At 39.2% G+C, this 24,420-nt stretch overlaps 1 protein-coding gene across 1 annotated transcript in view; it reads right to left on the bottom strand.

Moving 5' to 3' along the window:
• lrp2b (low density lipoprotein receptor-related protein 2b) overlaps positions 1–24,420 on the bottom strand; it is a 54,156-nt gene that overhangs the window by 3,639 nt on the left and 26,097 nt on the right. Inside the window, exons 40-76 of the mRNA XM_041815855.1 lie at positions 22,517–22,964; positions 22,168–22,333; positions 19,760–19,918; positions 19,385–19,674; positions 18,775–18,978; positions 18,386–18,625; positions 18,127–18,252; positions 17,839–17,958; positions 17,197–17,328; positions 16,794–16,995; positions 16,425–16,720; positions 15,580–16,096; positions 15,229–15,384; positions 14,164–14,334; positions 13,846–14,069; positions 13,577–13,754; positions 12,083–12,279; positions 11,682–11,927; positions 11,121–11,249; positions 10,797–10,916; positions 10,338–10,454; positions 10,138–10,254; positions 9,369–9,506; positions 9,121–9,243; positions 6,740–6,868; positions 6,169–6,300; positions 5,927–6,052; positions 5,167–5,310; positions 4,365–4,530; positions 4,119–4,247; positions 3,665–3,885; positions 3,383–3,565; positions 3,102–3,221; positions 1,243–1,330; positions 979–1,043; positions 712–883; positions 509–572 (exon numbers count right to left, since the gene is read on the bottom strand). Of these exons, the coding sequence (XP_041671789.1) occupies positions 509–572; positions 712–883; positions 979–1,043; positions 1,243–1,330; positions 3,102–3,221; positions 3,383–3,565; positions 3,665–3,885; positions 4,119–4,247; positions 4,365–4,530; positions 5,167–5,310; positions 5,927–6,052; positions 6,169–6,300; positions 6,740–6,868; positions 9,121–9,243; positions 9,369–9,506; positions 10,138–10,254; positions 10,338–10,454; positions 10,797–10,916; positions 11,121–11,249; positions 11,682–11,927; positions 12,083–12,279; positions 13,577–13,754; positions 13,846–14,069; positions 14,164–14,334; positions 15,229–15,384; positions 15,580–16,096; positions 16,425–16,720; positions 16,794–16,995; positions 17,197–17,328; positions 17,839–17,958; positions 18,127–18,252; positions 18,386–18,625; positions 18,775–18,978; positions 19,385–19,674; positions 19,760–19,918; positions 22,168–22,333; positions 22,517–22,964 (6,555 nt within the window). The remainder of the gene's footprint in view (positions 1–508; positions 573–711; positions 884–978; positions 1,044–1,242; positions 1,331–3,101; positions 3,222–3,382; positions 3,566–3,664; positions 3,886–4,118; positions 4,248–4,364; positions 4,531–5,166; positions 5,311–5,926; positions 6,053–6,168; positions 6,301–6,739; positions 6,869–9,120; positions 9,244–9,368; positions 9,507–10,137; positions 10,255–10,337; positions 10,455–10,796; positions 10,917–11,120; positions 11,250–11,681; positions 11,928–12,082; positions 12,280–13,576; positions 13,755–13,845; positions 14,070–14,163; positions 14,335–15,228; positions 15,385–15,579; positions 16,097–16,424; positions 16,721–16,793; positions 16,996–17,196; positions 17,329–17,838; positions 17,959–18,126; positions 18,253–18,385; positions 18,626–18,774; positions 18,979–19,384; positions 19,675–19,759; positions 19,919–22,167; positions 22,334–22,516; positions 22,965–24,420) is intronic.

The following is a 24,420-nucleotide window of genomic DNA, read 5'->3' as shown; positions in this document are numbered from 1 at the left end:
TCACTGATGTGTCTTCTAATGTGTTTCTAAACCACAGCAGGTCAACACGATAAATGCATCAATATTGATTAAGCATGCTTCACTTTTCCAAAAATTTGAAAAATTTAGCATTTTTTGTGATTTTCTGATTCCTCCTATTCCTGGTTTTGCAGAGTTTTTTAAACTGTATGGGAAACATCAGAGGACAGGATGAATGAGTTGTGGGGGCTGAAATTTAATCAATCTTTTCATGTGAAGGACTTTATATTATTATGATTTAAGATGATTCATATACAAGGAGATATTTCTATGCTGGATGATTAAATAGTGATGTGAAATGTTGCTCTGGAAACAATCTTCAAAGTTTAGAGAGAAAAGCAATTGTAATTCTGCTCTGAAAGCATTCGTCTTTTAAATACATTTATAAAAGCACCAGACAGATAAGGTGTATGAATAGGGAGTAAAGATAAGAGCAGTAGAGTTCATAAGTGTTCAGATGGTAAAGTCATCAGAGACTTATTTTACTGACTGCATCAGGATTCAGCCTGGTGTCAATCCCGTCTGTTGACGCTGCATTTGGAGAAACTCCATTTCTGAAAATAATCACATAAGAATCAGGTGGAAAGTAGAGCTTTACAGAATAAAAATGAACATACGCAGAGAGTAAAAAATAAACTATAAGAGAGAGTTTAAAAGAAACATTGTCATTTAGTCTATGTCTCTGTTTCTCACCTAAAGGTCTGCATGGATGGCATGGATGGCATTGATGGCATACTGGGCATGCTGGGCATGCTGGGTATCCTCTCCTGTATTGTCTTCAGCAGGTTGGGTTTCTTCTTGGCAGCATAGACCAGAGCAGCCAGCAGAGCCACGATCAATATTGTCACCCCGATTGCGATTCCAACTGAAACAGAAAAGCAGTTTATTAACACAGGACTCCAAATTAGCCATTAATTTTATAAAGACTTGGAATGCTTTAATTTAACTTCAAAATAATACCAGAGGATGCTAGCACGCTGGCTTTGTTTGTCTCGCAATAATCTCCCTGCCACTCAGGAGGACATCTGAATAAAAACAAACATAAAAGGGTGGATTATTTCAAAAACTGTGCTTATTCAATAATTTATTTCAGAATAATAAATTCCACTTTGAATCATCTTAATTATTACAGCAAAGTAAAGTCTTTACCCTCCCTTTACATCAGTTTAGATTATCATGATTACAGCAAATTGTGCAGAAATACTAAAAGTAAGAAAGACTTACTTGCACAGAGCCCTGTTGTCATCAAAATAGCATGTGCCTCCATTCTGACACTGACAGGGTGGAGGCATGGTGGGTATAGGATCGAACCCTGAGGTGATTTAAAGATAAAATAGATTAAAGAATAAATCTGACATTTCAGCATTACTACGGGTCAGAGCAGTTAAGTTTATTTTAAACATGTAAAGAATTTTCATACACCTTCAGAGGACACATACAGGATAACAATGTTGAGAGAGAGAGAAAAGAAACAAAACAAGGCCACTTCATGAACATCTACAGCAGGGGTGTCCAAACTACAGCCTGCGGGCCAACTGACGGATTATAGAAAATAGCGCTAATCGGCTCATTTGTTCCTTTTCCTGCTCGTCTTTTGGTCTGGGTTAGAAAGCAGATGGCTCTAATCATCTTTCAGTACCATCACTACTTTAAAGTTGCACAGCTTCCTGCAGTTTGCTCTTGTTTTGAGTCTGAATGTGGAGATGAGCTGTCACCTTAAAAAGTTCGTCTTTTCATCCTAAGCAGGGGTGGATCTAGAGGGGAAGACCCCCTGAATTCTGATTGGCAATCCCAAGATCAGTAATGAACAGTTAACTTAACACTTTTGAGCTCTTTATTTTTAAAAAGCCATTAATGGAAAGCTGTGATGTAGAATATTTTTCTATAAATATTTTTAAACATTTTAACGTTGGATTCACTGTCTTTAACACATTATAAGTGGGTTTTCTCAATGTGGCCCGGCCAGCCTTCAATTTCTCCGCATGCAGCCCTTGGTGGAAAAAGTCTGGACACCCCTGATTTAGAGGGTTACTTTTACCACAGATTTACACATTTCAAACCTGGTTTTTCTAAGCTTCCTCTCTTTCATTTTTCAGATTCTAACTCTTTTTTCCTCTTAAGTGAAACCAATTAAATGAAAGATTTACAGTTATCTTACACAAGGCACATTCTGATTCTATTGAATCTTCATCATGCTTAGCTTTACTGACATCACAAGTTTAATCATAAATGTTGTTGCTAAACTTAAACTGTTTAATCTGCATACTGAGAAAATTAAAGCTCCTGTGATTAACTTTGCTTGCCTAAATTCTGGCACCCCCTGTAGACAAAACAGTACCTATGATCTCTTTTTTATTTTAAGATATATTTTGGAGCTTTTAGGCTTTATTGATAGATAAAGACAGTGGATGGAATCAGAAACAGGGATGAGCGAGAGGGGGAGACACATGTAGGAAAGGCGCCACCTGGCTTGAGAGCACCTGTTAACAAAAGAGATGTAACGGTTTTGATACTTTCGTGGTACAGTGGAAACAAAAGCATCTGGACATGTGACAGCTTCACATGATAGATCTTAAAGGCAAAAAGAGAGAACTGAGTGGCAAGTTTCTGAGATCGTATAGGCTCCAGTCACTTCATAAATCTGATGTGTGGAAGCATTTTGGTGGTATAAGTATATATTTTTAAGCTTAATGCACACCAACGGCCCTTTTTGTACATATTGTAGTATTGAAATTGTAATTGTTGTTAAATAAATGCCAACGTCACTTTTTTACAAGTCAGGGGTTTCTGATACAATACCGTACTATGGACTTGTTACTTTGATATTATCATTTTGTCAGATTTTAATACTGTTACATCCCTAGTTAAAAGTATTTCTTTAGAGTCCTGTAATTCATCTTATCTGTTTCATACCCCTTGGCAAAAATTACAGGCATTAAAAATAAATGAAAAATTGTCAGTCCAGTTGCTGCTGGTCTTGTTTGCTTTTCCAGGTCATAAAGAGGCATGACTATTCATTTTTGTCTGTTGCTTTACCAGTTAAAAACTCCACACAGAACGCTTTAATCAGGCTGATTTCTGACCTGCGTCACATTCAGTGTTACTGCCAGGGATGAAGCTGGTGCCTTCGGGGCAGGCGCAGGTGTAACCTCCTGGTCGCAGCAAACAAAGATGGCTGCAGGTTCCCTTACATGGATTCTTCACTGTTGATGAAAGAAGAAAGCTTGTAGAGAGTTTCATTCTAAATAGTTGAATATAATCCTCAGATAAAGGTAAAGGCAAATTTATTCTGTTAGCATAAAAGCACAAAAACAGCACAAAGCATGTAAGTGTGTTATAAATATATTAAGAGTGTGCAGCTTACTGCCAATAGAGTTGTATCTCTGTTGCTGGTACACAGAGACCTGGGTCAGCCACGGCCCAGCAGTCAGCAGCTTGGTCTTGACTCCATGGCCAAACTTGTCCTGCCGAAACACCTCACCCTTCTCCTCAGTGCTCCAGTAAACATGGTCCTCGAACACACTCACACTAAACGGGTTCCTAACATCTGAGTGACAATATGTGAACAGTTTAATCAAACCCCAGATTAAAATAAAAACAATAATTTGACAAAAACACTGGAATCAAACTGAAAATAATTCCTCACCTATGAAGACAGCAGTTCTGCGGTCCTCTCCTGAAGGCAGAACAGACTCTATGTGGCTCTCCTTACAGTCAGACCAGTAGATTCTGTCCCCGTTAGTAAAGTCAATTGACAGGCCAGTGGGCCAACCCAGACCATCAGCTACCAGGACTTTCCTCTCCTGACCATCCATCCATGAGCACTCGATCTTGGGTGTATCTCCTTTGTCTGCCCAGTACAACATCCTGCAGGTACAAAGCAGAGATTGGTTGGTTAAAGAACTCCTTTCATATTTTTTTCATGACCAATGAATACACACAGTAATAGAAATACTTTAAAAAGTAGAAAAATATTTATATGGAATTAAAAAGATTTCTAAAAAGTCCCATGAAACCATATAAATTGCAGTCCTTTTTTAATGTAATCTGTGACTGGTTTGATTTAATCAGGTGTGGTGTCCCTTTTTTATTTGTCTCACCCCAGTCGTGGGTTAACAGCCACAGCAGACGGTTGTCCCAGCTCAGTCTTGACTATGTGCTTCCTGTAGCGTCCATCCAGCATGGCCACCTCTAACCTCCTCACCCTGGAGTCTGCCCAGTAAAGGTTCCTACACGCAGGAGAAAGACAGAAGTATTCACAAACTTCCCCAAAATATTTCCAGAAATATTCTGTATATAAGCTTCTAAAAGAAAACATAACTATTGGGAAATAAAATTCAACTCACCTGCCCACCCAGTCCACGGCGATGCCACCAGGGTTGGTGATGTATTTGATGCCGAGGTCGACAGCAGCTCCGATGTTGTTGCTGCCATCGTCCACTGAGGGTATGTACGCTCTCTTTATGGCCCCTGGTGCAGAGCCCTTACCAGCTAGAGTGAAGTACACCATACCTGACAAGCACAAGGACATCGTCAAACAAAAGGTTCACTTTCATTTTGTATTTTCCATGCAGATAAAGTTGTCTTCCATCTTTCACTGTGCTATATCCACTTTTAGCTAACTAACCCTTAGTATTTGGTTGTGAGAAGTAAAGATATTTTTGTATGTTGACACTCAATACCAGCTAAACGTATTACTCAAACTGCCACAAGCCAGGGCTGTAGCCACATACTGGCTGTAGCTCTTATGGCTCTTCTGCCTAGATGTAAACAAACACAGTGAATGGAGTTTAAGATTCAAGATTCAAGAAACCTTTATTGTCATTGCACAACAGGTGTACAACGAAATTACAGTAGTTCTCTGGCCAGTGCAGCATCTTGTAAAAGCAGCATGGTTAAGATCCATAAGCTTTAGATAAAAATGTTTATAGGCATGCAAGGAGGATTGAAGACTTGGAATGCTAGCAATGCTACCAATAGCCACACCTAATCTGACATTGTTTACCTGCTGACAGTTTTTAAAAAGGGGGGTAAATCTGGACACTTTCTGTGTATTTTCTTACATTTAGACTGATTGAGTAGTCTGAATTACTTTTTGTTTAACTGACATAAAATTAGTCTTGAATCAGTAATGTTTGTGTGACTCACTGTATCCAGTGTTGTTATGGTCCCAGTCGTAGTCCAGTCCTGTGATGTGCTCCTGTTCTTGGAGGAAGTCATGGTAAGTCTCTGTCTGAAGGTTGAACTTGCGGATACGAATGTTTTCTGGTAGAAGCAGCAGGGGTGTTGCTCCTAAGGGCAAAAAAGACACGTAAAATAATTGATAACAAAAGACAGAACGGTTAAGTGCACAGATGTATAAAATATTGAATCAGTCTTTCGATTTTTGATCCATGTAGACCTAAGACTGACTGAAAAACACCTTCTTAAGTAGTGTTTCAGTACAATTTCCAAAAACCAGAGTTTTTTTCTGAAAAACGAAAATTTCAATGTTTATTAAATCTTTATTTCTCAGCATTTGTGGCAGACCCAGACGCTAAAGCAAACACAAATAAACTGTCAAAAACACGGCTTTAACTGGGAATAACCTTTGCTCTACAGTTCATAAATTAAAAAAAAAAAATCATTAATATCAAATTTTCCTCATACACCTCCGCCTCCTGAGCCTTTGCAATAACATCATGATATGGGTCATCACCTAAATTTGTTGTTCTTGTCTGATTCATCACTGATGTTGTCACCAAAAATACTGCTGTTGTCAGCTTCTGCCATTCTCTGCCTAGGTTGTCAGCAATCATCTAATTCAATTTTTACCTGCCTTTTAAATTGAATTTAACTAAGTTTAGCCAAGCCATTATTTTAGCTTTGCTGAAGTCATATTTTGAATGCTGTCAGAATAAAATCTTACCCTCAGCTTCACACATGTCCCCGTTGCCAACTCTTCGGTATCCAGGTGCACATTCACAGTCGTAGCCCCCCTTTGTGTTCTTACACACCTGAGGACAGGTGCCAAACACCTCACACTCGTTGATGTCTGAAACGGCAAAACAAGCTTGTGAGAAAGAGTTTAGAGGGAGGTTCACGTTTGGTTTAACTAACAGATCTCTAAAAGGGGTTCAGAGATTGTATTAACTGTGATTGTGTTTGTACCCTGGCATGTGTAGGTGCTGTCTGGGTTCACTTTGTATCCGGGTCTACAGGAGCAGATGAAGCCCGTGCCGTTCAGGTTGGTACACTCATGCTGACAGAGTTTCTCATCACAGTTGCGATCTTGGCCAAAATCTTTTGTTGGACAAAACAGAGCACTTATTTACAAGTTAAAAACAGTGTTAGTGTCTGATACAAAAAAGATAAATAAACCACTGACAAGACTTCAGAGGTCTTATCAGATACGAATGTATTTGTCCGAAACTTTATCATACATGGCTAAAAATATGCAAATCATGGAGATTTTTTTACTGATAAAAGAATGAGCAATAGAGATCAGTAGTGATTTTTAAAGTACTCTCCAAAAATGTTGGGTCATAATGGAGATTGTTTGTTTTTGAACAGCCAGCCTCTAGAGGCTACGTAAGGAACTGCAGCTTTTTGTGTTCCCCGCATTATCTTCCTTTGATGTTGACGCTGATTTTACATTTAACACTGTTAGCTCTTGTGTGATCCTCAGGTGTGTATGATGATCACAGAAAACTGTTAGAATTTAGTGTGTCCTGATACTCACTGCATCCTAACTCATCTGTGCGGTCCCCACAGTTGTCGTTGTGATCACAGACATACCGCAGGGCCACGCAGTGTCCATTTGTGCATTTGAACTCATCCAGAGTGCAGGGGGGCAGCGTGGGCTCACGGCCTGAGGAGGACAGAATGAGTCATCAGTGCAAACATTCAGGGAAGGTCGATGGGTGTGTGTATGTGAGAGCATGTCCGCCTCCACTTCTTTCTAAGGTTTAAGAGCTCAGACAAATGTGTAAACAACTAAAACAGAATAAATACATGGATTCACACACTGGCAGACAAAATGAACCCCAAGCCTCCTATACACTGAAGTTTGACAGCAAACTGTCCCGTATCCTCTAAATCTCTTCTTCAGTCATAGCCTTCTCCACAGCCTTCCCTCTGTTTTTCTTTACTGTCTCCTCCCTGACAACAAATGGATTTAGATGAGCCAGGCAATGTCCAGCAACTCTTTAATCTCCTCTCAAAATAATTTGCTCTGATTGATGTTTAAGCTGATTGTGTAACAATTTCATGAAACAGACTATTTCCTTATCCCATGTATGTTTCAGGCTTTGTGTCTAGAGCAGATCACTGATTTCAGTTTGGGATTTCTCATTTTAGAGGCCTTACAAGGGGAAAGTTCGTGTGGCATTAGTGTTGTTCACATTAATCCTACGCAAATCAGAAACTGATGACTACTGGTGCATTTACTGAACATGACCTTATTACAGATTAAGCTGTGGTTATGTTTGAAAGAATGTAACATGTTCAATCTAAAGAAACAATTCTGATACAATGCAGTAAAAACAAGTTTACTGTACATAGAGGAACAGTGTGTCTGTAAACATGTTTAATTTGAAGAAACAAGTGTAGAATACAACATTAAAAAATCATTTATTGAATGTAGAGGAACAGTGCATCTTAACAAGATTAAAAATGTATTTATTTGTCCCAAGGGAGATTTGTTTTGGACCTCATAGACACCCATACACAACATCTGTCTAGTTTCCTCTTTTATGTGAGATGCATGTGTGCATCCTGCGTTTAATTTACAGCTGCTGCTATTGAATTCAATCACTTCTAATCATTTTCTATTCAGTTTTTGATGTAACCCTTTTATTGAAATTCATGTTTAATTTTATGCCCTATCTTTGCCTAAATTAAATCTTTCCTTTTTCTGATCGTATATTTCTATATATTTTATATTTTAATTTTTTTATTTTTGCTTGGTTTTAGATTTATTTTATGTCTCAATGCTGTAATGACAGCTGTAAAGACAGAAAATCTGATCATACTTTCCCCAAACTTGTACAGAACTTGCGACTATGATCAAATTTATGACAAAAATTATATCAAAGTAAAATATATTGGAAATAATGTAAAAAAATATCATATGGATTTATTTTACAACACAACTGTAATAATGATCTATTCTAAGTTATGGAAGAGGGGTGGGATTAAATAGGATTAAAAAAATGAATGACAATGAATAATCACTTAAGTATTTTATAAATGCCTCTGTGAAGTTGTACGATCATTTTCTGTTCTTTTTTACATGTTCCAGATAAACATTTCAATCAATCAATTAATTCTAATTCACAAACTAAACTATAAGTATAGAAAACTTAAGTTAGCTGGTGGTTAAGTTTTAGAGCTCTTATTATTCTCCTGAGACTGAGCTATACATTCTTATTTAGATAAAAAGGACATGATAAAGATAAAAGCAAAGCCTTGTCTTTCAACAGGAAGTAGTTTTCAACAAAAAACTGATGCATATAACTGTCTGTCTGCACATAAGAACAACAGACTAATCTTACTGTATTACACAAAAAATCTGAATATTTTGTTGTTTTATTTTATCCATTTTGAGTGTTTCAGGCAGTTGGTGAAGGTCAGTAAGAGATGTATGGCATAGTAATTTTGCTGATGATGGACCACAAGAATTTTTTTAAGGGTTGTATGACCTAAAACTCCCCTAAAAGTTCTGCAGGTATGGAAAATGTCCTTTAAAACTATTATAGATTCCCAAAACATAAAAATTCCCCCAAATTTCTAAGACATTTTCAAAAAATGTCTGTGAAAATTCAAAAATTACTGTATAAAACCACCCAAAGTGTCATCAAATATTCCCCAAATATTTCAGTTTTTTTTTTGAAGGGCCAGAAGATAAACATAAAAAGTTCACCAAAAATGTCATGACAATTCCTGAAAAAAAAAAAAAAAAAAAAAAAGACATTTTTAATCAACACATTTCCATTGTGCCACATTTAAGTAACATGTAAGAAACAAACTGGATCTGTAAGGTTCTGTCACATAAGAGTCAGATCCTCTCTAGTCTAGTCCTAATGAACTATAACGACAGTGTTTTGTGTGTGTGAGTCATACAGAGTTCCTCCTTCTCGTCACTGCCATCTCCACAGTCGTCCTTCTGGTTGCACAGCAGGCCCGCGTAAACACAGTATCCGTTTGCACAGCGGAACTTGTACGGCATCTCACAGGTGATGTTCACTGTTCAAACAAACACAAATCAGAGACACTGCCATCTTTATCATGTGAGTATATCACATTCACTCTCTACAACTCTGCAATTAAAAACTAAGAGCACAGCATTTTTGTAAGTCAGCGGTTCTCACAGCATAGACTGAGCTGTTCATCTGAGCGGTCCCCGCAGTCATCTGTGCCGTCACACACCCAGCTCTGGCTCACACACAGATGGTTTGCGCACTCGAACTGGCTCTGAGGGCACCAACGGCCTCCTGGGAACCGAGTTGCTGTTGGGATGGGGGAAAAATTAATCCTGACATCAACGGTTTGTACATTCTGATCACTCTGAGAGGAGCTGATGATGATCCCTTTTCATGATTTTTTTCAGCTCTATGACTCTGATTTGTGTAAAAAGAGAAGACACAGTAGCTCCCCAGTACAGTTGTTTTAAAAGCCAGAATTTTAAACTCAGTCAAGTTCAGGAAGAACTCAAACTACATTAATACCTGTTTCGATTCCACTGCAACAAATATGGAAGTTCTAGCACGGACAGAGCCAGAAGTGTTAAATATCTAGGACTTAGCTGAAACTTAGGAGAGTCCAGGATCATGCGTCCCCAGAAATGATTTGCCTATCAGGCAGATATGAATGCCCTCTTTTAAGGATTGACGCAACACTGAAATCAAATTGAGATCTAAAGCACCAACAAATCTATTAAGAATTTAGGCAAAAATGATACAGCTTTGTCTGCTTTAATAACTTCTAGTAAATTAAATAAATATAAAAGTTTTTATGATTGATTACTTTAAAAATTGAAAACTAAGGGCCTTCATATACCTTTAACACAGACAAATATCAAGTATTAAACATAGCACTAAAACAATGCACCGTCAGGTAGTTTTCACGTTGTTCACTTACGACATTTGGTCTCATCTGACAGATCCTGGCAATCAGCGCGCCCGTCACACTCTAGAGCAGCAGGGATACAATGACCCGAGTCACACTGGAAACTACCTGGACGGCATGTCAGCAACTCTGGAAGAGAGCCGGGATGGTATTGGATGAGTGTGACAAAAAAGAATGTTTCAAGGCAGTGTCTGTGTGAAGCGTCTACTCACCACAGTCCCGCTCGTCTGAGTTGTCCCCGCAGTCGTTGTCATGGTCACACACCCAGCTTCCAGGGATGCACTGTGCATCATCACATTTAAACTCACTTTCAGAGCAGGGTCTCGGCTCTGCACACATCAATCATAACAAAGGACATAAACATCTTTAGCATGACACCAGGATAAGGTCTTACTGCAATCACACAAGCTAATTCATACAAGGACTCTATTTCATAAATAATCCAATTCTAAAGTGGGATTTTTACAGCATTTTGTGTGAGTCAAACAGCAAAAATGGGTGCGAATTTAGGAAAATGTAATCAGCAAATGTGATGTTTTGCCACTCTGACATGAAATAATTACATTAAAAAAGGACAGACTAGAAAAAAAAAAAACAAAAATAATTCTGTAACCCTGGTTGACATAAAACTGTGGCTGTTTTTAAAAATGATTCAGAAGTGTGACACTCACCGCAGTTCCTCTCATCTGAGCCATCCCCACAATCATTGGAGCCGTCACACTGCCAGCGAATAGGGACGCAGCGGTGGTTGTCACACCGGAAATCTCCCAGAGGATCACAGGTCACTTCCTCTGTAGGGAAGTAAAGCCAGAAACATCATATTTATGATTATAAAGGAAAGAAGAAAGTTTAGACCTCTAAAGTTAAACTCTTAAAGCATTTGGAAATAAATATTCAGTAAAGGACAGACTTTAATAAGAACATTGTGCTCTGTGTCCTTAGGTGGGTCCAGCTATGCTCTAACATACTATCAGATCTGCTGACATGTCACTCACCACAGCCCTGCTCGTCGCTGTTGTCAAGGCAGTCATTGGTGCCGTCACAACGTGCCCACGTAGGGATGCAGCGGTAGTTTGTCTTGCAGGAGAACTCTGTTTCCTCATCACACTTGTAATCTGGACCCCCTATAGGGAGAAAGAGAAATATTGAGAAATTAGAGACAAACGACAACAGAATAAAAGTTAGAAGATGAGAAAATCAGGAGCGCATAGGTGAGACGGAAAAAAGGAGGACAAAGATGTGTGGAGAAAGTAAAACCCAGCAGAGCATTATTAAGAAAGTTGGTTACTCTTTGGACATGGCTATGTCCACATTGATTGTATGTCATTAAAACACCTATGCATATTAAAACGGTCTGTTCTGGCTTTGTTTTGCTATCAACAAGCGTTTCTTATGTATCCAGCTGACAAATGTTAAAGAAAATCAAGGTACTGTATGTCTTTCTTTTTGCCACAGCACCTGAAAAAGACTTTCCATCTCTTTCACCACTATCATATCGTTATGTTTCTACCTGGCTTTAATTTCCTTAAACTACAGTCTCATAACGTCTCACTTACTGCAGATTTCAAATGGCTCGTCAGATCCATCACCACAGTCATCTTGGGCATCACATACGTAGCTCGACGGCAGACAGCGCCCATTTGCACACTGAAATTGTCCCGGTTTGCAGGTCTTCTGAGCGCAAGTCTCTGGGTCCTCGTCACTGCCATCTACACAGTCGTTTATCCCGTCACAGTGCCAAGATACTGGGATGCACATCTTGTTTTTACACTGGAACTGGTTCTCCTCGCACCTGTGATCACCTTTAGGGGGCAAAAAGCGCATTTTGAATTCTTAGAGCCTATTTTTGTTTTTTTTTGTTTTTTTACCAACAAATGTTTTCTCCATAAGCTAAATTCAAACAAAAGGAGCATTCCTTTAAATATGCTCTTTCATTGGTGTGTCTAAGTTGTCTTACTGCAGAGAGCAGCGTCTTCGTCTGAACTGTCAGGGCAGTCAGCATGGCCGTCACAGAGGAAGCCGGGGTAAGTGCAGTTACCGTCCTGACACTGGAATTGGCCAACAGGGCAAAAACGTGGAGGGCAGGTCTGAGGTTCATCTGAGCCATCGCCACAGTCTGACTGTCCATCACACTTCCACCAAATGGGGATACACCTAAAGACGAGACAGAAGAAATCTAAAATTAATCTAGCAAATGTTTTCAATCATTTTCTTCACTTTTACTTGCTTTTAAAAGTTGTTTAATGACCTTTTTTATATCCATATATAACCTTTTTGAAGTGAAACTTCCATCCAACAATTTTTCAGTTCAGTCAGGAGTCAGGATCACTTTGTCAAGAAACACACATGATTTGTGGTTATAAATATTCAAGAAGGAACAGTACACCTCCCTGCCTTTCTTGTGCCTATAGAAGAAGAACCAGCAAAATACACCAAGAGAAGCAGAGCAGAGAAGGCAACAATGACAAGAGAATGACACTGATTGAGTCAGAAGCAGAATAAAGGAGGAGCTGGGGTGGAGGAGAGTTGCTAAAGCAGCTTACAGAGAGAGCAGCAAAGCGTAGCCAGGCTAGAGCAGCTTAAATATGGCAGCATGAGTGCAATTAGCGAATCAGCTGGCCGTGAGCTGATGAGGGCTTGCATGAGATCAGCTGATCTTCATTATATGGCAGCGCTTGACTCCTTGGCCTGCCTGAACTAGCACTATACACTTGATTTGATCAAGTGATCATGTGATGTAATTTCCTAGTACTTTATTTCTTATTTTCTTACCTATCTTGCTGGCAGACATGGAATACACCACTTCATTTCAATAAGGTCTGTGTTATTGGGGTCAATAAAACAATCTCAATAGAAAATCGTTTCCTATATCTAAAGATTTTGTCAATTAACTATAACTCTAAAGACATTAAAATGTTCTTGGCAGCTTCAGCAGAAGCTTGATAAAAATGAAGTGACAATGTACTCTAAATAATGAAACCTGAAATGTTCTCTAATATTCTTTTCTTGTCTCAATTAATTATAACTTAAACCAAAAAAGCGTGAAAGGTGAGTGATTTAGGAGTAGCGCTGACTTTCCTGGCTTTTCCTATATTGCATAAATTCTAATATTTATCGATCAAAATGGAATGATTTATCAAAAATTTTTACTTAACTTAGTCAAAAGGGTTTCTGTATTTAGCCTTACTCTCATCTTTATTTTCAGTACAGAAAGGGATCTGTATTTCTTGTCCTTGACATCTAGCATCGGTGCATCTTATATGCATAAGAATAAAGCTTTTTCCACTTAGTACTGAAGAATTTATGTTTGTGGTTAATTAAAAGATTTGAGAATTTTATGTAAATGTATAATGTGATGCAGATATCCTAAAACATAAGGCTTTGGAAATTTAAGAAAGTGAAAATGAGTACTGTGAGTAGAAACATAAATGTTTGATGTTTCAAATCTGACCTTTCATTGTCTCCACAGCGGTACTGTGTACTGGAGCAGTCAGCCACACACTGGACCTTGAAGCCCACCATGAGGCCAATGAAGTGATCTGGACAGACACAGGAAGCTTGCTGCCCTCCGGGACCAATCAGACATAAGTGACTGCACGTCAGATGATGGGAGGAGCAAGGGTTTTCACCTGGGAGGAGTAAAGAATCAAAGAGTACAGGTTTAACCTGAGTTGCAGTCTGCCGTGACAGCATTATAACAAGCAGCTTAGATGTACATACTGCGAGGCTGTCTGTAGGGGTGGTACACATGAATGTCATAGGGCCGATGTGTGTTGTTTCCCATGATGGTGCGTTGTTCTCCAGTGTATTTGTGAGCCTTCTCCACTGTGTGTGTGTTCCAGTCGGTCCAGTAGACCCAGTCCTCAAACAGGGTTACAGCAAACACATGGGGAAGTGAACCAGAAATGGCTCTGAGGCGGTTCTTACCATTCATGTCTGCAAAGCTGAAAGTTTACACACAGGACAGTTCATACACTTTGCTTTGAATTCACTAAAAACTATTGTAAACAAACTTAAGACTTTGGACTCTAGACTCACTCCAGGAAGTTAAGATGAGAATCAGCAAAGAAGATCTTGTTGGTGGTGTAGTCAATAGTCAGCGCACTGGGCCACTCTAGCTTGGTTGTAATAATGGCAGTAACATTGGTTCCATCCATGCCTGATCTGCCAATATATGCTTCATCACCCCAGTCAGTCCAGTACAGCCAACTGGGAGTAAAGATAACAGGAAGGATGGAAAGACAGAATAATGGGACGATCAAAAAACAAGGTCTTAAAATCAGTCACTGTAGATTTACAATATTATGAAACTGGAAACTGGAGGGTAATTCATGATACAGGAAGATATGATATGATACGATACAATACAAACCATATGATACGATAGGATATGATGCGTCACAATGTGATACAATACCCTATGATGTGATACAATACAATACGACAAAAAAATGACATGATGTGATATGATACAATATAATGCAATACGATACGTTACAGCACAATCACTACGAAACCATACATTATTGTACCATACTATAAGAAACACTGAGTACAGTATGATACGGTACAGTACAAAACAATATGATATGGTATGGTATGGTACGGTACGGCCCCATACAGTATGATACAATACATAACCAGGAACCAGGAACCTCATTGCTGTGAGGTGACAGGGCTAACCACTGCATCACTGTGCAGCCAAAGAAATGTATTTATTCATTGCAGTCAGTGTCAGTCTGAGCTCTCATCATGCTTCATTTCTTAATTTGTTTTTACCCTACCAAAGTTTTCCTGGTGCACTCTTCTTTAACTCTTTTTTACACTGTCAGCTTCTCCTTTGGTTTAAGTTCTGTTCATACCATCCTCACTTATGTCATAAGTGCTACCTTGAGGAGTCATGAATTGGTGACTCAATTTGTCAGTGAAATCTGTTTTGAATACTGTATTCTGTGAAGGTTAAAATTTGGTGTCAGCAATTCAATAACTGTATCAAGAGTTAGGATGGTGATTAGTATTATAATATTAAATATCAGCTGGGGTTTTTGTCTCAGTTACGGATCAAGGGCTGTAGTTTGTGTGTGAATGTGAGTATCTATGTACCCGTATTTAGGGTTAACAGCCACAGCTCGAGGTCTGCTGATGAGATATGTGTTATTTCCATCTATAAAATGCTCTGAAAGCAGCCTCTTCTTGTAACGTCCATCCAGCTCCATCACGTGAACTGAGCTGTAATAACCGTCCACCCAGTACAATTTCCTGCAGGAGACACAAAAAGTTTCATTTATTTTGTTTAACCAGACTGTTTAATACTCATTGAACCATAACATTCTCCTGTAGATCTAAAACAGGGTTTCTCAGAAATAAATGAACACTTTTTGCTGCTTACTGTCTAATAAACAAATAATGAGTGAATGATTTATTGGCAAAATAATGAAGATCCTCTTCACATACCTGCCCACCCAGTCCAGCGCGAGGCCTTCAGCTCCTCTTACATCTTCATCCGTCAGAGTCTCCCTGTCGCTCCCGTCCAAACCCATCCTCTCGATCTTACCTGCCCCTGCGTCCAGCCAGTAAAGCTTCTTCTCTATGCTGTCAAAGTCTAACGCCACCACACTGGACAGCCCCTGCAGGACTATACTCAACTGTGACCCATCAGTGGTCAGCTTGCGGATGTAGTAGCGGTTAGTGTAAAGCAGGTACGGAGCGATGCCACTGTTCTGACGACAGGTGCGTCCGTCAGGTTCACGGAGGTATCCAGGTGCACATTTGCAGTGGAACGAGCCCACGGTGTTCTCACAAATCTGGCTGCAGACGGAGGGCGTGCTAATGCACTCGTTCAGGTCTTCACAGGCTTTGCCATCTGGCATGAGTTTGTAGCCAGGGTAACAGGAGCAGTAGTAACTAGTGAGGGTGTCGGTGCAGATCTGGGCGCACTTATGGACAGACGGACTACGGCACTCATTGACTCCTGAACACAACGAAAAGAAAGAACAAAGAAGAATGGAATAGTTGTCAAAGATATGAATTGAGAGATTAAAATCTGAACATAAACAGCACAGAAAACAATTTGTAATTTAAATGAGCATTAATCTAAAACATATGAAAGACAATATATGCTTCTTCTTAACTTTAAAAATCTAGCATTCAACTGATCTCTGTTTTTTTTTCTTTATTTATACTTGATCATATACACAATCAAATTAATGAGTTTACAGATATACAAAAATCTCAAATTAAAACTGGTGTAATGTACCCCCATAAATACTGTCAGTTTGCATAATAATTCCATCTCTCACCACAGCCCTTTTCATCGCTGTTATCCTGGCAGTCCTTCTGTCCATTGCACACCTTATTTTCATCAATGCACTGGCCTGATGAACACATAAACTGCTGAGGGGCACAGGTGGGCTGCGGCGTAATGCACAAGCTGTCTGCCTCATCTGAGCCGTCCAAGCAGTCGTTCTCGCCATCGCAGGTGTAATAGGAGGGGATACAGGCTCCGTTTTTGCAGGTAAACTGGTAGCTGCTGCAGGTGTCGTAGGTGCAGCCCAGCTCATCACTGCCATCCCCGCAGTCGTTCACATGGTCACAGCTGAAGAGGAGGAGATGACCATTACCATCGTTTCAAGAATGTAAACGGATAGCACATATTTTCTTTTACTTACTGGAAGGGGAGGAAGATGCAGAGCCCGTTAGAGCAGGCAAACTCATTCATGTGACAGGTACGGTTGGGACAATTCTGGAGCTCATCAGCGGCATTGACACAGTCTTTCTCACCATCACACACAAAGCTTAATGGTATGCAGCGAGGGTGGCCTGGGTGCCAGGTTGGGCAGGTGAACTGACTGGAGCTGCAGGTACGTTGGCCTACAAGACACAGTGAGACGATAAGATGAATAAATTAACTAGATTATACAGAGAACATGTAAACAGTTGTGAATTTAACAGAGATAAATAAGATGGACAAAAAGAAAATTCAAATGAGATAAGGAACAGAGCTTGGTAAAAAAAATGCTTGGATTAATACCATTACCCTCAGTGTGTTAATAAAGTAAGCTGCTGTCTTACCACACTCCAGCTCAGGAGCCTCGTCACTGTTGTCCCAGCAGTCATTGTTGCCATCACAGACCATTGACTGAGGGATGCAGTTACCATTGGTACAAGTGAACTGGCTGGGATTGCATGTTCTGATCTCATCCTCTGTACAGAAAGAAAAAAGTAGAGTCTAAATGAAATCTACTTCATAATCTGACTTATTTAGGTCTAAAAATCTGCTCTAACAGTTAAGCTTAAGTATAAGATGCATAAGTCAAAGTAACATGCTCAGGGGCAAAGTGTTTTTTGCTCTGAGGTTGTCAAGATTAGATTTGCAAATCTGAACTAAAACCACAACAAGACACTTCTTAAACAGTTTAAACCAGTGGTACCCAAGTGCTTGAGTGCCAGGACCCACTACCTTCTTATAAAAAATTGTGACCCAAATTTTTTTAAATGTTAAACCACTTATATTTTAGAATTAAATGGAATAAAACATGATTAAAGAAAGGAGACAGGAAAAAACAAATCTGTTTGAAAAGCATATCATTACAGAGGGATGGGTATTCATACGTTTTTTCCCTCTTTTTTCCCAAGACAGCATGAAATTTGGTCATTTTATAAGGATTTTACCTATCATCTTAGGAATCTAGCTTCCTGATGCAAAGTACTCACGGCAAGAGGGAGGCTCATCTGTGCGATCATCACAGTCCTGGACATAATCACATACCCAAGATTTAGGTATACATTTCCCTTCATCACAGCGGAACTCATCCGGGGAGCATGTACGGCCCGCTATAGCACAAAGATGAATAAATATGTTAGAATGTGAACTGATCTAGACACCTACAGGTGGAGATGTACTATCCAATAAAACACAAACATATGGGTGATATTTTTGTTGCAACATCTTCATCTTCTCTATTTCACTCTGGCAACACAAACACTGCACGTTCAACTCACCACAGAAGAGAGGATTCTCATCACTGTTGTCGCCGCAGTTGTTGTAGCCGTCACAGAGGCTTTCAGGGTAAATGCAGATGTTGGTGTTGTCACACTTTATCTGGCCTGCAGGGCATGTCCGGTCAGCTGGAGAGGGCAGAGATGAAGATTTAAAAAGCTGAATGAGAGAGAAATGTCTCTTAATGGAGCATTTCAGACTCTATACAGCAGGGTTAATGTGGCAGCTGTGATCCAACACTCATCACTGTTCATATCTTACGGCAATTGATTTCATCTGAGGCATTGTCGCGGCAGTCATTGCGGCCATCACAAACATAGTCTGCGTTGATACAGCGTCCATTTGCACAAGTGAATTCTGTTGCAGGGTTACAAGTGGGGAAAGGGCAGCCCCGCTCATCACTGTTGTCGCCACAGTCGTTTGTGTAGTCGCAGACGTAGCTGAGCGGCACACAGCGCCCGTTGTCACAGGTGAAGTCAACAGCTGCACACGTGTGGAAAGCTGGGTAGAAAAAAAAAAATCAGAATTCTGATTTAGTTTCATGCATTGACATTTAATTTTAAGACTTTTTGCTTGTCCTATGAAACATTTTGCTTACTTTTATCTTCTCGCTGTTCATTAAAACTGATCAAATAAGTGTTATTTTTTACCGCACACTCTCTCAAGCTCATCAGAGTTGTCGTGGCAGTTGTTGTAGCCGTCACACTTCCAGCGTGCTGAGATGCAGTTACCGTTGAGGCAGGTGAACTGCTCAGGCTCACAGCGTTTCCCATTGTCCTGAATGCAGTCTTTACCGTTGTTAGCCAGGTACCACTTCCCCTGATGAGGGCACTGACACTCAGGACCCAACGGACCTGAAGGAGGGATTATGGGAAGCGAGGGCATTAAAGAAAGAAGAGGAAGACTGAGATAACCTGTCTGTTTAATTAGAAGTACTTTGTGTCCTCTGTGCTATTTAGGATGTTTCAAACTTTCTGCACTTGCTTTGAAGTCTAAGAAGTTCTACTTAAACAATTACCCTTAATGTGTCAAGAGCTTTTTATGTAATACTTTCTCTTATTTATCATGTGTAATTGACTTAATTAAAAATTCCAGTCACTAAAAATGTTCACACTAACCAAAAATATTTATTTCATCAACATCTGCAATGTTAATGAATATACAGATATATCACTTTTTTAAAGTCTGAGACAAGATCAAAAGTATAATCTTTTGTGTTTGTCTAGAAAGGTCTTACACTCCTCTTTTGTTTGCTCTTACCAGGAACACAGATATGACTGCACCCTCCATTAAACTGCTGACATGAGCTGGAGCAGCTCTCCTGTTTAGAACCTGCATAAACATGGATGTCATTTGGTCTGTACTGAAGGTCCTGAGCCAGCACTGCAAAGCCAGAGCCGTCATCCTTTCCAGCTCTAAAGACGCCTCTCTCTGTCCAGTCCGTCCAGAAGATGTCCTGCTGGAAGACCGTCAAGGAGTACGGGTACATGACCCCTTGCAAGATAACTTGTCTGTTTTTTCCAGTCAAAGTGGAACGCTCGATCTTATCTCTAGAGGAAACAGAGTATAAATTTAGAATTTTTGAACCTTATGGGACCTGCTTCAGTACAGCATATATGCAGAAACTTGACGTACAATGTGGCATCAGCCCAGTACAGCATCCTTTCTTCATAATCTATGGACAGGCCATTGGGCGTAGTCAGGCTGGTGTTAATAATGGGGGTCCGGAAGTTTCCACCAAGTGTTGCCCTTTCAATCTTGGCAGGGGAGCCCCAGTCAGTCCAGTACAGGTAGCTGGGAAAAAGAGGGTAGTGTGAAAAGTAATAGTGTTGTTGTATTTAGCATAGCTTCTGTAATGACAAATCATAGACTGTATAAAAAAAGAGAGAAAATGAAAGCTTCCCAAAAGTAAAACCTCTACTGACTGGCTGGAGTGAGGGTCACAAGCTTTGCCTCCTTTATGGTACACTGTAAAACTGGAAAGGTTGTGAATACTTTTTTTATTTTTTTGTTGAAATTGATTATTTGAAAGTTTTAAAGTAGTGGAGATACATGTTTTGAGTAATTATTATTCGTACTCATACGTAGTAATCATTTTACTTGTATTGGGTTAACTTGACTTCTTTAAGTTAAATTACACTGTGGAAACTCAAAACATCTTTTTATTTTTATTTTTTGTAAAGCTACATGTTGTTCATCCACTGCAATTTTCCCTTTTTTCTATCTCATACTTTAATCTTGAACATTTATGTTGGTCAAGGTTGGCCAATCCAAGTGACTACAAGTGACAATACCTGAAAGGTACACACTGAAGTCCTCTTCCACCCAAGACAGTGCAGACTCATTTTTGATGGCCACTCTCACAGACCATTCATGTGAGATGTCATATATCACAGAACTAATATGCGCTAAAATGTTTAAAATAAAATCGGATAAGACTTCTGTTTAAGGTTGAGGTAAGGGTTAGGATACCAAGAGTAGAGTTAAAATCCTGTTCTGGAAAACTTAATTATAAATTAGTTAAATTAGTACTGTTTAATAAAGCCAAATAAACAGTCTGTTTACAAGAAAAATCTCATCAACACAACCAGTGTAGCTTGTGTATCTCTTAGCTGTGTGAGCTACATGGATAACTTAATTATGTAGATAAAATAGCTACACAACCAAAATAGTTAAAGCTAAGCTCACAAAGCAGTAACAGCATAAGCTACGCATCTTAATTATCTGTTTAGCGAAGTTAGCTATAACTAAAGCTAAAGCTCACGTTGCTAAAACTAACTCACAGACACCTATGTAAGCTATGTAGAGAATTTATCTACATAGCTAGGCTAGCCTTATCTACATTTGCTAAAGGTCATATTGCTAAAGCTAACTTAGTCAATGATAATGTACATAGCTAATGTAGCTACATAGCTAATGTAGATAAAGCTAAGCTCACAAAGCAGCTATGTATGCCTATTTAAATATGTTATCTACACAGATACATTTGCTAAAGTTCATGATCTAAAAGCTAATATAATTACACTGGCTTATGTGGTAATGTTAACCATGTAGCTATGTTAGCTTTAGCTAAAGCTAAGGAAGCTAAAGTGAGCCATTGTTCATAAAACTACTTCTGGATCAAGTCTATAAATAATAAAATCGCTGATTAGACCTCTGATCTTTTTCTGTTTTATTTATAAAATTTTGCTTTAGTCTGTAATGTTTGCAATGTGGTTATTTCATGAATGTAACTGCCAGACTTTGCTCATGCATAAAGTTAAATTAGAAAAAATATCGAACTATGCTATACCAAAAATTTAGGGCACTTCCTTTCTGAGATATACAGTCTCTCAGATGAATGGTCTGTGAGAGAGGCAGGCAGAAATGTTCCAGCCAGACCCATCTCCTTTCATCATGTTCAGTATACCACCCATAATGTGTATTAATAGTCCTGTGGTTACTCCCACAGGACTATTCTGATTGAGTCAGTAGCTTCACTCATGGTGCAAAAGTGTCTAATACTCAAAGATATTTTGGTAAACCTTGCAGATTAAGGCATGACTGTCAAATAATTTGAATTAAAAAAAATAAAGCACTGTTGAGAACTGTTCTCGTAAAAGTAAAAATTTTTTCTATCAACACACATTTTTTAAGAACCTTCAACTGTTCAGTCCTACAAATGGGACACAGCTCAAACTATGACACAAAAAAATCTTTTTTTTTTCTAAAGCATGTTTATTTTGTCGCTATAGTTCATATGCCTAACATGCTGATTTAATGCCCATGTGATAATTTTTTGATAAATTTAGGTATATGATGCTATTAAAGGTTTAAATGAGTGATAATTGATAATGCAAATGATGATGCAAATTGACAATGATATCTGTTGCCAACTGGAAGGAAGAGGGAGAGTGTCAGTGCCTCATCTCTTACATCAAATCACTACGGCTCAGACTCTTACCCTAAATGCACAAAATTTAAGTAGTATATGCATCATTGGTCTTAATATGCAGTCAATGGATCAAGTTTTAGATAGTGAAATCACTGTGTTTTGCTTTTACCCATAGCAAGGGTCAACAATGATGCCTCTGGGGCGGTTTGCAGGGGCAATAATGGAGCGGTTCTGCCCATTCACTCCTATGGCCTGGACATTGCGTTTATAGTAGTCAGTAAAGTAGAGGCGTTTGTTGATCCAGTCAAATGCCAATCCCTCCGGGTCATCCAAATCTAATCAGGGAATCAGAGAGTACATGAAATAAAGAGATTAAAGAAAAACAACTGCAACAATGACAGGATAAATAAGGAAATGGTTAAATCAAACTGAGTGAGAAGAAAGAGTGAGAATCAGGAGGAAAATATCTGAAGATAAGGTGCTACAAAGTAAGAAGAAAACTTTAACACAGATCTCACTTGCGGCGATTATCACAGGCGGACTGCTGATGGATGACGTGGTGATGTAGCCAATTCTGCTCCGTCCGATCCCCAAGTACTGAGTGAAGAAAATCCTCCTCTCCTTGAAGTCATAATCCAGAGCAACCATGCTATACCCCAGGGTAAGTGTTGGAAAGGGGGTACTGTGGTCCGTGGGGTCTAACCTCATGCTATTCAGCGTGTAGTCTGTAGTGAAAACTAGAAACTCATCCTGTCCATAACCACATGTAACTCCATTACTCAGGAGAGAGCCGTGCGCACAACCACATTTTGGTTGCTCCTGTCCTGCTATGGCGAAGCAGAGCTGTGTGCAGCGTCCGTTATCTTCCTGACAGGGGTTAAAGCCCACCTGGTTGGCTGAAGTGGGCTGGACATGAGCGTCAAAGATTGTGACATCCATCAGTCCGTCAAGATTGTCTCGAATTACCTGATAGCAGTGAAAAAAAATTATTTAGTTGCATGGGCAGAAAACCTTGCAGAGCAGATTGATTCACCAGCCTCCATGTCTGTCATCAGGCCATTCCATCTCGAAAAGCTCTAATCTAAAACGTCTGTGCTGAACCGAACACATGGGTTAGACCAATCTGTATTGAGGATAGCAAGGTAGTACCTATGGGTGGGGTTAAGTTTTACTGAAATCTTATAGCAATGGCTGCCATCAGTGTACCAATTAGCTTTGATGTAGCTACAACTAGCTTTCTGTGATAGCAAAGACGCTTTTGCTCTTCTGCTGACCTGCTTCGGCATAAGTTAAATACAATGGCTGCTGATGGAGTGATTAGCTTGGATTCAGCCACAGTGATCCACAGAGAAGCTTCACCATTCACACATATGGCAGCATTAGCATGTAGAGCTAGAGAGTAGTAGAGAGTAGTATCAGAGCTGCACTTGGCTTCTACCAGATTTTGTCTTGTTACTCTGATATATAAATGAATATAAAAGACAGAGCATTTGTCCAATCACTTTCTGAGAATTTTGGAAAAGCCCTGCCCTTCACAAAAGATATGAGAGGTTTCCCAGAAATATGAAATATAGCCATACTATATCAAACCATCTACCTGGCGTATCATGTTTATGGGCAAAGAACATTAAAAAAGGTTAACTGATTATTCTTCACCTAATCTGCCTTTTTTAATTGCACTTATCAGTTGAGTTCTCATCTTAGTCAGTCATTTATGAGCACAAGACAAATTTGGGCATCTACACTTTTGTTGTCACTGGGGGTTATTAAAAGGTGAGTAGATCATAGATTTTAAATCTAAAGGTAGGGCTGAGACATTTGTTTTTATCATATAATAATAAGCGTATCGTTTTTATTTTTTGGCTTTGTTTAAACAATTTACCAAAAATAATTACTTTTTAACCTCTTTCCAAGTCGGCAACCCTTAGAGCTAAATACTGCTAGTGTTGAGCTCATGGTGATTAGTGTTGGGGCTTTATAATAATACATCAAAGAGTATGTTTAATGCGATATAAAAAGGCTGCTAACCAGCATGGACTTTACCCATGTTCTCTTCACTAAAACGTAGCATTTTCTGTTGTTAACTCGTACTGCATGTCCAAATTGTATTTATGCTAATTGGTTTTTACTGCCTTCCTACCATCTGTTTTTTTTTTTTTTTCATTCCAAAATGGGGGCTTATTTTTTGTCCACACTTCATAACAAAGAAAGATTGCTTTCTGGCTGAAATGAAAAGCTGCTTTTAGTTGAGGACTGAGTCCCTTAGCCAAGGCCAGTTAAGAACATGATAATCTGAACTGAATCAATTGCTCTGTTACTCATTTAAGGCTTCATTTGTGCAAACATGGTAGTCGTTATTTTGGTTAAGCTTTTTTGAAAAATACTAGTTTGTATAAAAAGGCACCACCTTTCTTAAAGAGCC

Source organism: Cheilinus undulatus, linkage group 20 (genome assembly GCF_018320785.1).
Source record: "Cheilinus undulatus linkage group 20, ASM1832078v1, whole genome shotgun sequence".
Lineage (NCBI taxonomy): Eukaryota > Metazoa > Chordata > Actinopteri > Labriformes > Labridae > Cheilinus > Cheilinus undulatus.
This window is presented reverse-complemented; position numbering and strand designations above follow the sequence as displayed.